Raw genomic sequence first — 15,415 nt, 5'->3', positions numbered from 1 at the left:
CCTGCAGCCACAAGCTCACGCCACTCAGGAATGGCAGCAGGTAGAATGAGGCGGCCTTGTTCCATGACACTGATAAAGACTGTAAAACGTCCTGGGCGGGCGGCCAGGACACAGGAGTACAGCCTCGTGCTATCCTTCACTAGCCCAGGACTCTCTGAACTGTCTCAGCTTTCTCATCTGTCGAACGAAAATCATCACTACTTATTTCATAAGGTTGTTGGCAATGGCACAGTCGAATAAAGTCAGGGCTTTAGACAGATAGTAAATAGCCATGGGTTTGCCAACCACCTGGTCTCTGCCCCCAAACCACTCAACTCTGCCACTGCAGCAGGGAGGCAGCCCCCGACCCAGTACCTAAATTGAGGGGGTGTGTGTGGACCAACAAAAGCTTATTTACAAAAACAGGTAGCAGGCTGTGGTCTGTCGCCCCTTGGTAGGGCACTGAGACGTACAATACCATGGAAGCAGCACTGGTGTATAAGCGCAAGGCCAAGTCTAACGGGCAGGCACACAGTGATTTGCCAAGGGAAAATGCCCCTTTATGCTAGAAAAGCTCACAGGATTCGAAAGGGCAACTCAAGACGTAGCCAACTACATCTGGACAGATGCTGGCATCTTGTGTCCTTTGTGGTAATGGCACACTGTCAACGAGACTATTAGTGGGATGGTCTCTGGGCGGCCATGGCGGGGCAGCCCACTCACGTTCCGTTCCAGCTCGATGGCCCGGTCCTTCAGGCGGAGCAGCTCCATCGTGGCCTCCTTGTGGCTGAGTCCCCACGGCTCCTTCCCTTGGGGACTGGCAACCAGCGTCCCCACGGGGTGTTTGAAGGAGTTCTGCAGGGGCTTCCCCTCTTCTTGGCTTTTTCTGAGGATCTCATACTCCGTCTTCAGCTGTAGGCACAGAATCCAAAAGCAGACGTGGGGCCGGAAGAGACCTGGCTCAGAGCCCTGTGTTGGCAGCTGGAGGCCAGCCCCGTGCCGAACCCATCGCCTCGGCTTGGCTCACCCCAGCCCTTACCTGGCACTGATGACAAGCCAGACACCCTGTTTCTGCTTTGGAGTAAGTGTGCATAACCTCCGAGCTGCATTCCCGCCCTTCCAGAGGACCTGCCTCGGGCCCGACTTGAGCCATGTGAGCATGGCAAGTCGTCTCCCTTCCCTGGGCCTCACCTGTCTGCGCCATACGGCTGAGGTGAGCCTGGGCATATGGACCAGGGGATGTTATAAAGCCCCTTCCTGCTCTATAACTGCTGTGCTCAAGATTCCTTATTTAATCACGCAGTCAAGAAAAGTGTCAGGAATTCAAAATAGAAGGGTCAAAGGGCACGCATGTGCCCAGAGTACACAGGCGTACAAGCCTGTCCTATCTGAGGGTGCTGTAAGGCTGTGAGCCTGTTTGGTGCCCGATGCTAACAGTTTTGGGTGGGTTCTCATCACTGTCCTTGTCAGTGCCCAGGAGACCTGGGGATGCTCAGAGCCCTTGGCCCCTACAGGCCTCAAGCACACTCTGGCTCTGCCTGGCCCACACCTGCTCCAGGAAACAGGCACCCAGTCTGGCCCTCTGCCACCCAGGTGAGGGGCTGGAGAAAAGGACCCCGGGACCTCACAGCTGGGACCCAAAGCTTGTCCAGCTCTTACCACATGGAGCTCACTCTGTAACTGGTAGTTCAGGCTGGCTTTCTCTTCCACCTGTGCTTCCAAGAACACAATCTTTTCTTCTTTCATGGCTAGTGTTGTTTTTAATTCCGATTCATTTCTATCCTCCAAAATCTTGTACTTTCTGAAAAATAAAAATATACAATAGCATTTATCTGCCTCTTCCACCCACAAGTTCCCAACCTCCCAGCTGCCGACACACCCTTCCTCCATTAAGCTGGTTTCTCTATCACCCTGCAGCGTTTGGCCCAGAAGAACAGCTGGAGCCAAAAGCCATCGTCCCAGAGCCCTTCCTGGGGCTCCCTACAAAGACACACCTGTGACACCTTCAAACAAAACATCACTGCTGCGGTCTTACAGGCATCACCATAGGGAGGGATTATTATGGCCATTTCACAGATAGGGAAACTGAGTCTCTGAAAGGCTAAGCAATTTGCCTAAAACCATAGTGCTAGGTAAATTAAGCCTAGGTGGCCTTTTCACCAAGGAAGAAGGGTGGCATATTATCTTGCAGGTAGCTTTTGCTGGTTATAAGTCCAGCAAAAGTCAAAGATTTTGGATATCCTTGAAAAAATAAAAAAAGAGATCATTTAGGAAAGCAATGCAGACAAAGGCCACAAGTTAAATTTTTAAAAATTAAAGGGCACGGATAGTACTGGAGGTCCTAGCCATGACAATTAGACAAAACAAAGAAATACAAGGAATCCAGATCGGTAAAGAAGTCAAACTGTCACTATTTGCAGATGACATGATATTGTACATAAAAAACCCTAAAGACTCCACTCCGAAACTACTAGAACTGATATTGGAATTCAGCAAAGTTGCAGGATACAAAATGAACACACAGAAATCTGTGGCTTTCCTATACACTAACAATGAACTAATAGAAAGAGAAATCAGGAAAACAATTCCATTCACAATAGCATCAAAAAGAATAAAATACCTAGGAATAAACCTAACCAAGGAAGTGAAAGACCTATACCTTGAAAACTATAAGACACTCTTAAGAGAAATTAAAGAGGACACTAACAAATGGACACTCATCCCATGCTCCTGGCTAGGGAGAATTAATATCGTCAAAATGGCCATCCTGCCCAAAGCAATATACAGATTTGATGCAATCCCTATCAAATTACCAATAGCATTCTTCAACGAACTGGAACAAATAGTTGAAAATTTCATATGGAAACACCAAAGACCCCGAATAGCCAAAGCAATCCTGAGAAGGAAGAATAAAGTGGGGGGGATCATGCTCCCCAACTTCAAGCTCTACTACAAAGCCACAGTAATCAAGACAATTTGGTACTGGCACAAGAACAGAGCCACAGACCAGTGGAACAGAACAGAGACTCCAGACATTAACCCAAACATATATGGTCAATTAATATACAACAAAGGAGCCATGGACATACAATGGGGAAATGACAGCCTCCTCAACAGTTGGTGCTGGCAAAACTGGACAGCTACATGTAAGAGAATGAAACTGGATCACTGTCTAACCCCATACACAAAAGTAAATTTGAAATGGATCAAAGACCTGAATGTAAGTCATGAAACCATAAAACTCTTAGAAAAAAACATAGGCAAAAATCTCTTGGACATAAACATGAGCGACTTCTTCATGAACATATCTCCCCGGGCAAGGGAAACAAAAAGCAAAAATGAACAAGTGGGACTATATCAAGCTGAAAAGCTTCTCTACAGCAAAGGACACCATCAATAGAATAAAAAGGAGCCCTACAGTATGGGAGAATATATTCATAAATGACAGATCCGATAAAGGCTTGACATCCAAAATATATAAAAAGCTCATGCACCTCAACAAACAAAAAGCAATAATCCAATTAAAAAATGGACAGAGGAGCTGAACAGACAGTTCTCCAAAGAAGAAATTCAGATGGCCAACAGGCACATGAAAAGATGCTCCACATCACTAATCATCAGAGAAATGCAAATTAAAACCACAATGAGATATCACCTCATACCAGTAAGGATCGCCACCATCCAAAAGACAAACAACAACAAATGTTGGTGAGGTTGTGGAGAAAGGGGAACCCCTCCTACACTGCTGGTGGGAATGTAAATTAGTTCAACCATTGTGGAAAACAGTATGAAGGTTCCTCAAAAAACTAAAAATAGAAATACCATTTGACCCAGGAATTCCACTTCTAGGAATTTACCCCAAGAATGCAGCAGCCCAGTTTGAAAAAGACAGATGCACCCCTATGTTTATCGCAGCACTATTTACAATAGCCAAGAAATGGAAGCAACTTAAGTGTCCATCAGTAGATGACTGGATAAAGAAGATGTGGTGCATATACACAATGGAATATTATTCAGCCATAAGAAGAAAACAAATTCTACCATTTGCAACAACATGGATGGAGCTAGAGGGTATTATGCTCAGTGAAATAAGCCAGGCAGAGAAAGACAAGTGCCAAATGATTTCACTCATATGTGGAGTATAAGAACAGAAAAACTGAAGGAACAAAACAGCAGCAGAATCACAGAACCCAAGAATGGACTAACAGTTACCAAAGGGAAAGGGACTGGGGAGGATGGGTGGGAAGGGAGGGACAAGGGCGGGGAAAAAGAAAGTGGGCATTACGATTAGCATGTATAATGTGTGTGTGGGGGGCACGGGGAGGGCCATACAACACAGAGAAGACAAGTAGCGATTCCACAGCATCTTACTACGCTGATGGACGGTGACTGTAATGGGGATTGTGGGGGGGGACTTGGTGAAGGGGGGAGTCTAGTAAACATAATGTTCCTCATGTAATTGTAGATTAATGATAAAAAAAAAAATTAAAGGGCAGGGGCAGAAGAGAGGGATGAACAGGCAGAGAGCAGCGTTTTTAGGGCAATGGAAATGCTCTGCATAATACTATAATGGTAAATGTATGTCATTACATATTTGTCAAGACCCACAGCATGTACACCACCAAGAGTGTGCAACGCCAGGACGACGACGACCAGTGCACGTTCCTCGAGTGTAACCAATGTGCCCCTTCAGTGGGGAATACTGACAGTGGGGGAGGCGATGCCTGTGGGGGTTCAGGAGGCACTGGATTTCTGTACCTTCCCCTCAATTTTGTTGTGAAGTTAAAACTGTTCTAAAAGGAAGTCTACTTAAGAAAATACTAAGAAGCCTTTTTATCAGCCAAAAGGATCTCCTTCTACTTCTCCCTGGGAACCTCCAGGAAGAAGACTTGGAATATAAAGGACACTGACCCAAGGACCCAAGAGACAACAGGCCCTCAACTGTGAAGAGTAACTGGCTCTCTCAAGCTGAGGGCAAGGAGCACGGGGCCATGGGCGTGAGCTGGCAAAGCCCGCAGACCATGAGGGGGGTCCTCACGTGTCGCCGTGGCTGTTGTCATCCTGCAGCAGCAGCTCCTTGTGGAGGCCGACCTTTTCCAGGCTTTGGCTCAGTTTGTCCAGCTCACTGGTCAGCTGCTGGCTCTTCAGCTTCTCCATCACCAGGTCCTGCAAGGACAGTGAGAGGCCACGCCTGGGACAGGAGCCCAGCAGACAGCAGGGGGTGCTGCGTGCAGCCCTTTCTCAAGGCTGAGCAAGTCTTCCTGAGTCACGGCTGACTCAGGGGTCACAAGGGCCAAGCAGATGGTTCAACAGCGATGGGTGAACCCCAGGGGCATCTTCTAAAAGGAGGGGACAAACACACTTTCCAGACCTTGGGGCTGAAGATGACTACACAATGAGGCAGTATGTCCAGGATGATCTACTGTGCTCCAAACACACCCAAACATGTGTGTGAAATACCATTTGTGTAGACCTTTGAGGCGTGGGTTTGGTTTCTGATTACCTTATTCCACAGGAAAAGCCAATCATGTGGTTAAATGCTTAATGCACAGAATTTGCAATACACAGGGAAAAGCATGAAGAGGAAAAATATTTTAAAGCCTGGTATTGGTGTGCCTTGCACAAGTGGGTGATCTCATTTAGGCAGTTCACTTACTCGAGTCCCCCTTCCCCACCTCTTTGTACTTCACCAGGTAGATAGTGAGAAGCAAGCCTTCGGTGCAGTAGGCCGCTGGAATCCGGGGCTCTGTTACTGCAGCAGAGCCTACCCTATGCTTACAGAGGGACTGTGGGTTTTACTCACATTTTGTACCTCTCCCGCAAATGTGACTGATCTGTCTGCACTGACAGTCTGTAACCCTTTTTGAACATGGACACCTCTCTGTGCTCACCAAATCTATTTCCTTTTCCTCCTTGGCACACAGCTGGAGGGTGTCCCAGGCTCCTCTGCATCCAGGTGCAGCTGTGTGACTGAGTTCTGCACGGTGAAGCACGTTCTTTCCCACTCTCTTCCCTGTCCACCAGCCACATGCAGAGGAGCCAAAAGGGGACTCCACTGCGGGACGGCCGGGCCACGGGATGGAGGAAGCCGGTGCCTGCGGCACTGTGAGTGAGGCCACGTGTGAACAGCCACACCGAACTCTTCCATGTATGAGACTCGACTTCTGTGTGGGGCCACTCTGACTCTGAAGTCACTCCCTCGAGCAGTCACTCACCCTAATACACGGAAGGAATGCCCACGTGATCTGTGCAAAAACCCCAGGGATAAACAGGACACATTTACCAAGAAGCCTGAAAAATGTTCCTACCTTTTGATCCTACAATTCCACCCGTAGGAATATATCCAAAGAAAACAGATTTGTCCACGAAGGTATATGTGTACAAGGATGTCTGGTATTATTTGAAACAGTGGAAAAAATTGTAAACAACCGAATGTCCAAAAAGTACTGTCTGGTGGAGGACTTTGTTCTCCTTCCACAGAGATCTTAATCTATACAATTAAGATCTTGCAGCCATTAGAAATCATGGCTTGAAACCTCTTTAATGTAATGAGAAAAGGCATAGTAAGTGAAAAACAGAATGGAGTTTGGACGTAGAAAGTACACGCAAGTGCATGAGTTTACAAACGCACACGGGAAATGATGGGCTAAAAGCAGCCAAACTAGGAACAGTGGGTTATCCCTGGGAAGTCAAAGTGCAATAGGCGATTTGCGCTCTGCTCCTCCTGCCTTCAGGCATTCTTCTGTTTGGAACCGTGGAAAACATTTAAGGCAGGCACACTAAGCCCCACTGCTGGTCCGGAAGGCCATGCCACCCAGCATGCACCCGCTGCTTGGGGCAAACGCACCAACCCACTGCCGCCCCACCCTGCTCACCTCTCGCAGAGTCGTCAGTGTCTTCGTGTGCACGGTGACCTGCTTGGTGAGGTCCCGGTTGTCCTTCTCCAGCTCCTTCAGCTTGCTGGCTGCGTCCCTGCAGCGGGCCAGCTCTTTGTCCAGAGCGCGGCTCTCCTTCTCGGCAGCGGACAGCTTGGCCGTGCTGTCGTCCAGCACCGCGTCCTTGAGCTCCACCTGCTGCCACAGCCGCTTTGCCTCCTTCTCCAGCAGCTTCTTGTCTTTCTCTAGCTGGGCCACCTCCTGCTCCAGGGCCTTCCGGTCCTTCTCTGACCACTCCAGCTGCTTGTTGGAGAGCCGGAGGGCCTCCAGGTCCCGCTGTAGGGCCTGGTTTTCCGCCTCCAGCTCCCCGAGCTCTTGCTCAAGGGCCTGCGACTTCTGGCCGCTGCTCTCCAGGGTCTGCTGCAGCCGGAGGTTGTCCGCACTCATGGTCTGGTAGCTGAGCTCCAGGCGCTCTGACTTCCTGCCCAGGGCCTTCAGCAGCTCCACGTTTTTCTGCAGCTCCTCCTTCTCCTGCTCGAGCTCCTGGTTTTCCCGCTCGATCTGAGTCAACTTGGCACTGGTGAAGCGCATGGCCTCCACCATCCTGCGCAGCTCCAGGTTCTCCTCGTCCAGCTGCTTGTTGTCCCGCTCCAGCCCCTCGAGCTGCACAGACACGTTCTGCAGGGTGTCCAGAGACTTCTGCAGCTTCCGGTTCTCCAGAGCCAGGCTCCGCCTCTCGCACTCCAGGGTGTCGACCTGCTCGCTGGCCGCCTTCAGGGAGGTCACCTTCGTAGCCAGCTTCTCATTCTCCTTCTGCAGCCGGTGCAGCTCTTTCTCCAGCTCCTCCACCCGCTCCACCTTCTCCTTCACCTGCTCCAGGTCCCTGTGCAGCTGCTGTTTCTCGAACTCCAGCTTGCTGAGCTTGCTGCTGGTCTCTGTCACTGTCTGGTGGAGGACTTTGTTCTCCTTCTCGACATCTTTCACGCGGGCCTCACTGCTGACCTGTGACCTCTCCCGCAGTGACCACACCGCTTGGTTGAGATGATCCTTTTCTTGCTCAAGGTCCTTGATCTGTGGGAAAACACAATAGCAACAATACAGGCTGCGGCACGAATGTATTTCAGTGATTTGGGTCCACAGCGGGGGACTAAAGTGTAGTCCTTGAAAGATTACTTCAAATTGAGTCCTAATGTTTCCCAGGGGCCTGATATGGGCATAGGGTGAAGGGCAGTCATTACTCAGTTCAAGTCAAAATATACTCCTATAGGCAGGATGATTTAGAAATACAACATCTCTTTTTCTCAAAACAACAGCAGCAATTTTCCCTTGGTACTTCCTTATCCTGGCCTGCAGGACCCCCGTGATCTGGACCGCCCACCTTGGCGGCCTCCCCTCAAGACACCCCTCCTCCCCCTGCCTCCGCCTCCAGCACCGTTGGCTCCTCTTCATCCTCCAGGGCTCTGTGTGAGCGTTCGCTCCTCAGGGAAGCCTCACACCACAGCTCTAACGCAGCCTGCACCCAGCAGGATTCTCCTCCCCAGCACACATCTGACAGTCCTACAGCAGGCTGCTCTTTGCCCATCAGTCTGCCTTCTAGAGCTTGCTTACACCACACCAGGCAGGGGCTCTGCTTGACTTTTCACCATACCCAGCAGCGTCCAACTCCCCTTTTACGGCTCTACTTCAGAGGCTGAAAAACTCAAATATGTGATATCCCAGCCTCCCTTGCAGTTAGGGGTAGTCACAGGTCGGGTCTGGCCAACAAGATGTGGACAAAAGGCTCCAGGGAGGCCTTTGCTTTGCCCCTTTGCCCTCCACCTTCTTCAGCCCACACCTCAGGGATGTGCAGCAAACACTGCCGACACTGGCAGAACAGGAAGAGAGGAGCTGGCTCCTTGGTGCCACCCTGGGGCTCCTGCACAGCACCGCACCGCCCACCCCGGGACTTGTCCTGTGAGGTGTACATGGCGCCATGGGCATCTGTTGTCCTGGGAGTCGTCCTGAGATTTGCATGGCATTTAGCAGGACCCACGCCACAGCAGTTCCTCTCTCCTCACCCAAGTGATGACAATCAAAAACCAGACTGCCAGTTTCTCCTGACAGGCCCAATCTGCTCCCTCACCAACTGCCAGTTGAGAATTGCTGATCTGAGCTGCAGCTTCGCTAAGTGACTGGTAACCCAGGTATCATGGATAAATTACCAGGAAATGGCCACAATCCTGGACCCTCCCTCTAGCAGGGGTTCAGGAGAGACATGAACCCTCGGAGGGACCCCTACCTGCCTGGCTCTGTCAGCCTTCAGGGTCTCCATGTCACCCTGCAGCTGCTCTTTCTCTTTGATCAGCTCCTCACTGAGGGTCTCCAAATCCTGGTTGCTCTGCTTTTCTCTCTCCAGCTGGGTCTGTAACTTTTCAATCTGCAGAGACAAAAGACCCGGCCCCATACAAGTCAGTTTCACTAAGTGAACTTTGTTTGAAAACAAACCAGAAACCTGTCAGCCTCCCAGAATAATACCTTAACAGGCCTTTTATCAAGGAAAAAGGTTGAGGAGTTCCTCTGAGCAACCTGCCGCACCTGAACCACCAACTCTCAGCCCTCACCCTGCACTTCCAGCTCAGGGAGGAGCCAGAGGTCAAGGGCACCAACCGGTCAGCCTCCCTCCCAGCCCACATCTACCCCACCCTCACTGCCATGTGCTCAACTGCTCCCCAGGTCCCTCGCTTCTGTCTCAGGCAGCAGCCCCTGTCCCGAGGGTCACAGCACATGCTCCAGGGGACACCTGGCACCACTGCTGGATGTGTTACAAGGACACGGGGACCTCACACCTACCATCTCCCTCCTCTCTCTTCCAGGACGCCTGCCTTGGTTGGTGACATGCTCACTCACTCAGCTGCTCAGAGCCGTTTTCTGATGTCTCTCCTTCCTCTTTTATCCTCCAAGGAAATGTGTCACCAAGTCCTGCCCTCGCTACCCACACTGTTGACCGCTCTGGGCGGGGGACTGAGACTCTGCATTCGACTTGGTCCTAAGTGACTCAGATGCTGTAGGTTCTGCACGACTGCTTCGCACTCCCACTGCCGGCCCCAGGCCAGATGGCACTCTGTCGCGCCTGGACCACAGCCCCATCACCTCCCTGACACCGGGCTCTTCTGCTGGGATCCACCAGTGCCCAACCTTCCTACAAGATGAACCACCCAGATCAGGGGCTTCTCACACTTTGCTGCTGGCTGCACCTTCCCACTGACACCAAACTCCTTACCACTGGGCCCAGGAGCTGGGAAAAAGGCTGGTATCAGAGAGACAAGAGTTCAGAGTCTGGTCCCTTGCTATACGTGACCTTGAGCAAATTTCTGTAACCGACACGGAGCCATCAGCATGAGCTTCGGTCACCTTACAGTGCTCGGCACACACCTGGCAGCTAACCAGTGTTAGCTGACCCTCCCTGCATAGCACGGGGCCCTACCTACCCGTTTCTAATCTAGTCAGGCTGGGCTGGGGACTGAGAAGCTGCATTTTGACTTGGTCCTAAGTGCCCCGGATGCTGCTGCTGTTGGTTCGGTACGGCTGCTCTAAAACAATGGATCCCAAAGATCAAAGATCTGATAGTTCTCAAAGCTCTGAAAGGCCCAGGCCACTAATCAGAACCTGTGGGGTGAGACCCAGCGATGCCCAATGAGCAGCCAGGACTGAGGGCCTGCTCTAACAGCCTGTCCAGGTGGGCCTTGCCAGTAGGTTTACAAAGCTCTCGGGAGGATCGCTGCCCTAAAGCAGGCCCTGTGTCCTGTGCCTCTGGGGAGGGGCCCCCGGCCTCTCTCCCCCTCAGGTCTGTGCACTGCACTGTCTCAAACCATGGGAGGAAGGAGCTGAGCAGTGGGGAGGGGCAGGCCCAGCAGGGCCCGAATCCCACATCACACTGTCAGCCCATCAAGTCCCCTGCCCCGACTCGGGGCCCCAAGACAGGTGAGCTTCACCCACCTAGGGCTGACAGGGAAAGGCACCATGACCTGCCATGCGCTCAAAAGTAAAAGTATCTTTCTTCCTTACCTCTGCCCCCTGCAGTAGGCCTGGGACTCCCAGCGGGCCCCTCTGATGGTAGTGACCTGCCTCTCAGTCCCTGGGTTGCACACTCCTCAAATGGCTGCTCTGGACTTCTCAGGATAGGCCCAAAGGGTTACCCCTCTTCCTCTGAAAATAAGGGTTCCTTATTTCTTGGCTCAAGGAATGAGTTTTTATGATATCAATGAAAAGTTACAATCAAGGGAGGGAGGCAGCTTCCTAAGGCTTGTGCAAGTTCCATGAGTGAGAGGAAAGGATATTAACTGTGAGGAGCTATGGTTTCCACGGACATTTCAGACCTATGCAAGCTTGCAGCCCAGGCCACGCTCTGGGTGATGGTAGAGCCAGGCTGGCACCAAGGGGTCTGGGCCTCCAGGCCTTCCTGTCCTGGCTGACCCGTCCCTCCTCCTTGGACACCTCCCAGAGTGTCTGTGCCTGCCCTTGTTCCAGTAAAGTCAGTATTGGGACCATGTCCCTGGGAGGCTCAGCTGGGCCTGGGGGTTCCCCTACTGCCTGACCACCACTCAGCTGGTGGCTGAGACGCACCAGAAGGGGAGGAGAAGGGGAGCGTGGGAGGGCCGAGGCTGGAGAGAGGACGCTCAGGGGCTCAGCTGGGAGCCGAGGTGTTCACCCGTCAGGCATCAGGGAGGACCCGGTCTGCACCACGCCCCGGGGGAGAAAGCAAAGTCACCCCTACTGGGTGGGGACTGAGCCAGCCAGGCCCCAGGGGGGCTGTGCAGGGCAGGGAGGAGAGGTAAGAGGTGAGAGGTGCTCTGGTCGGCAGAAGGGCCGCCATCCCAGGGCTCCGACCAAGGACACAAGACAGCTCTGGCCTGGGAACCGTGGCACCTCCCTTCTACCAGGGATGCTGCCAACACATGCCTGCCAAGGGCTGTGGCAGGAGAGCGCTGGTGTCCCATGAAGGAGCCGAGCCAGAGAGGAAGCAGGAGGGCAGGACTTGAGAGACAGGCACCCACTGCCAATCCTGCTGCGCATGGGAGGAACACAGCGGGCCGCGAGGGCAGGGGGAGCCGCGCACGGGAGGGCCGCAGTGGGCCGCGAGGGCAGGGGGAGCCGCTCACAGGAGGGCCGCAGCGGGCCACGAGGGCAGGGGGAGCAGAGGACGGGAGGGCCGCAGGGGGAGCAGAGGGCAGGGGGAGCCGCTCACAGGAGGGCCGCAGCGGGCCACGAGGCAGGGGGAGCAGAGGACGGGAGGGCCGCAGCAGGCCGCGAGGGCAGGGGGAGCAGAGGATGGGAGGGCCACAGCGGGCCGCGAGGGCAGGGGGAGCAGAGGACGGGAGGGCCGCAGCGGGTGGCGAGGGGAGGGGGAGCAGAGGACGGGAGGGCCGCAGCGGGCCACGAGGGCAGGGGGAGCAGAGGACGGGAGGGCCACAGGGGGCTGCGAGGGGGAGGGGGAGCCATGCACGGGAGGGCCGCAGCGGGCCACGAGGGCAGGGGGAGCAGAGGATGGGAGGGCCGCAGCGGGCCACGAGGCAGGGGGAGCAGGGGACGGGAGGGCCACAGGGGGCTGAGAGGGCAGGGGGAGCCGCGCACGGGAGGGCCGCAGCGGGCCACGAGGGCAGGGGGAGCAGAGGACGGGAGGGCCACAGGGGGCTGCGAGGGGCAGGGGGAGCCGTGCACGGGAGGGCCGCAGCAGGCCACGAGGGCAGGGGGAGCAGAGGACGGGAGGGCCGCAGGGGGCTGAGAGGGCAGGGGGAGCAGAAGACGGGGGGGGGAGGGAGCCGCAGCGGGCAGCGAGGGCAGGGGGAGCCGCTCACAGGAGGGCCACAGCAGGCCGCGAGGCAGGGAGAGTAGAGGACGGGAGGGCCGCAGCGGAAAGCAGGAGTGGTCATCTCTGAGGCTGCTGGGAGCTGGGCCAGCGAGGTAACACTGCAGGCTCTCTGTGCAGACCTGCGAGGACCCGCGGACGTGGGGGTTCTCATCTTTCTAGACGTCAAATCTTTTTATTGTGGCTGAGGTCAGATGCCATTTATAAAACATTTCCTGTGTTAGGCCCACGTGAAGATAAACTCTAACTGTCTAGTCGCTTTCCCCATACTGCTCTGCATCAAGAGACATGGCATGGACGGGGGTGTTTTCTATTGTCCAGCAAAGAGAGGACAAACTAGCAGCTAATACACTGCCAGGAACACATGCTTCAAAGGGACAAGAGGGTCTGCCTGAGCCTGAGAGGCCTCAAGGAGGGGACTGCAAAGGCCATTTCACTGGGAGGAGAGGGCTCACCCAGAGATAAAGCACCAGCAGAGCCGGGCCCTGTGGAACCCAGGTCTCCTGCCCGGAGCCCATGTCCCTCCCTTGCCAGTGTGGCCTCAGTACATGACACTGGCAGGAATCACAGGCATGCGGGGACAGACGGCTGGAAGCACCAGTCCTGCATGGTGGGCAGCAGGAGTGCTCTTGCTGTCCCGGAGCTGGGATCCAGCAGCTGCTGCACCAGATGCCCCGGGATGCCCGGGACATGCAGGCAATCCCTGGCCTCGCCACGGCTCCTTCTTGTGACTGGGATTGCATGCCCTGCGTGAACTGCGGTTCTGGTAACTGTAGAACGAAGACTGCTTTATAAGCCTCCAACTGTCTTCGCAGATGTCTGGGTTCTACTGTGCTACTGGGAAGACCCAGCAGGTCCTGACAGACGTGTAGTCCATCTCTTCTTCCCCATCCCATAAACCAAGAGGAAGGAGTGAGCGCTGATCTTGCTTTGCCAGCAGCAATGCCTTAAAATGGTCCATCGATACCCTCTCTGCCTTTCTCTCTCTCTCACACACATGCACACACACGTATATGTGGGTATGCCTTATGTTACTGCTTCCTCTCCCCGTGGGCCAGCCTGTACCTAAAGCCAGAGCCCTGCTTTCTTCACTGAGCACTTACTGCATACCAGACCCCTTGCACACTAACTGCTGTAATCCTCACACCACCTAAGGGCACGGAGGGGTATCCCATTAACGCCATTACAGGTGGGGAAAAAAAGGCACATAGAGGTCAAGTCATGTCAGGTGACACCCTCTCGGCAGCGGTGCAGGAATGAGCCACTCTGCCTGCTGACTCTTCCGAGTGACGACTCATTCCTCTACAGTAACTGGCTGCTCTGGGGTCTGCATCTCTCCCAGCTGTGCACAGCCCCTGCCTGCCTGCGTGTTTCAGGCAAGGGATGCTGGGCTGACCTTCTTGCTGAGCTGCTGGTTCTCCTTCTCCAGCTCGCCTCGCTTCAGGCTGCTCTCCTCCAGGGCCAGGGACGCGTCCCGCAGCCCCTGGATGGTGCTCTGCAGGCTCTGGTTCTCCTTCTCCAGCTTCAGGATGCGGCTGGAGGCGCATTCATTCAGCTCAAACACAAACGACTTCCTGGAGGCTGAAGCACAGAGTCAGGTCAGAGCCCAGGTTCTGGAGCCTCTGCTTCCACTCTCTGCCCCCAGTCCCAAGATGGGGGCAGCGGCCCCCAACCCCGGGTTTAGGTTTGAGGGCCCTGGGAGGGGCTCCCAAGGGGCGGCTGGGTGTTCCCCTGCCCCCACAGTGCATGTAGCGCTTTGCTGTCAGTGCCCGAGAGACCCCTAGGCAGTCACAGTCCTCTGGTGGCCCGTCTGGGGTCTTTCAGGGGAGCAACACAGGCCTTGAGAGGAAGCAGGTCATGGTGAAGAGGCCAGCAATGCACAGGCCACAGACTGTTAACCGCTAGGCACCGTTGTTAGCAAGCAGCTAACCTGACCTGACCATACGACTCAAGGATTTGAGAATCTAACAGAGGTGGCAAGTAGGTGGCATCTTCTGTGCCAGCTGAGGGTGGCAGGAGTCTGGGTGGCTTAGCAGAAGGGGCACAGTAATCAGCTAGTTAGGTGGTAGAAGACTATGTGGGTACATATGCCCTGTATTTACCATCCCCGGATAAGCTTCTTTGGACAGAGGTTTCATTTTCTAATTTCACAATTAAAAAATATGAGACCGTACATGTAAATTGCTTTAAAACTTCTAAGCAAGATGCAAATGGCGGAGGGGGCACACACCGGCAAGTTAGGAATGGGGGTTCTTGACTTTATCCTACCACGAGCAGGTATACAACTTTAGTTAAGTCATGAGGCTTTCCTGGAAGGAAAAGAGAATGTGTGAAAGCCCTCAAAAGAAGGGCTATTCGGTCCCCACCTGCCCCATGAGGGCACATACTCAGCTCTGGGGGCCTCTCCCCACTGTACTGCCAATATGGCTGACCCTCATCCTTCTTACTCATCACCCCAGAGGCTGGAGGTCCCTAGATGGGAGTGGTTTCCATGGCAAGCACATTGTGCCAGAAACAAAAGGTGTGTGTTTCAGATCCTCTGGGTGATCGTTAAGGACTAAAAGGCATCACTGTTGCCCCACCCTCACCCCCACCCTGAGTTCTCAACATCTGCCAAGGATAACAGTACAGACCCAACAAGCCAGAGCTTCCTGAAGACCCCAGGCAACGAGAGCAGTGCGGCAGGGGAGACGCATCCAGCGCCCTCCACCGCTGA

General features: G+C 53.9%; 1 protein-coding gene across 9 annotated transcripts in view; it reads right to left on the bottom strand.

Moving 5' to 3' along the window:
* The window catches only part of CCDC88C (coiled-coil domain containing 88C), a 128,121-nt gene that overhangs the window by 36,115 nt on the left and 76,591 nt on the right, over positions 1-15,415 (bottom strand). For all 9 annotated transcript variants that reach the window (XR_005053984.2, XM_036991675.2, XM_036991677.2 and 6 more), the window contains 6 exons: positions 14,096-14,280; positions 9,133-9,270; positions 6,855-7,925; positions 5,018-5,145; positions 1,639-1,780; positions 703-891 (listed from right to left, as the gene is read on the bottom strand). Coding sequence is in view for 8 of the 9 variants with exons in the window: in XM_036991675.2 (XP_036847570.2) it covers positions 703-891; positions 1,639-1,780; positions 5,018-5,145; positions 6,855-7,925; positions 9,133-9,270; positions 14,096-14,280 (1,853 nt within the window). In the remaining variant the exon portion in view is untranslated. The remainder of the gene's footprint in view (positions 1-702; positions 892-1,638; positions 1,781-5,017; positions 5,146-6,854; positions 7,926-9,132; positions 9,271-14,095; positions 14,281-15,415) is intronic.

This window comes from Manis javanica, chromosome 8, assembly GCF_040802235.1.
Source record: "Manis javanica isolate MJ-LG chromosome 8, MJ_LKY, whole genome shotgun sequence".
Lineage (NCBI taxonomy): Eukaryota > Metazoa > Chordata > Mammalia > Pholidota > Manidae > Manis > Manis javanica.
Note: the sequence above shows the minus strand (reverse complement) of the source record. Positions and strands in the feature narration are given on the sequence as shown.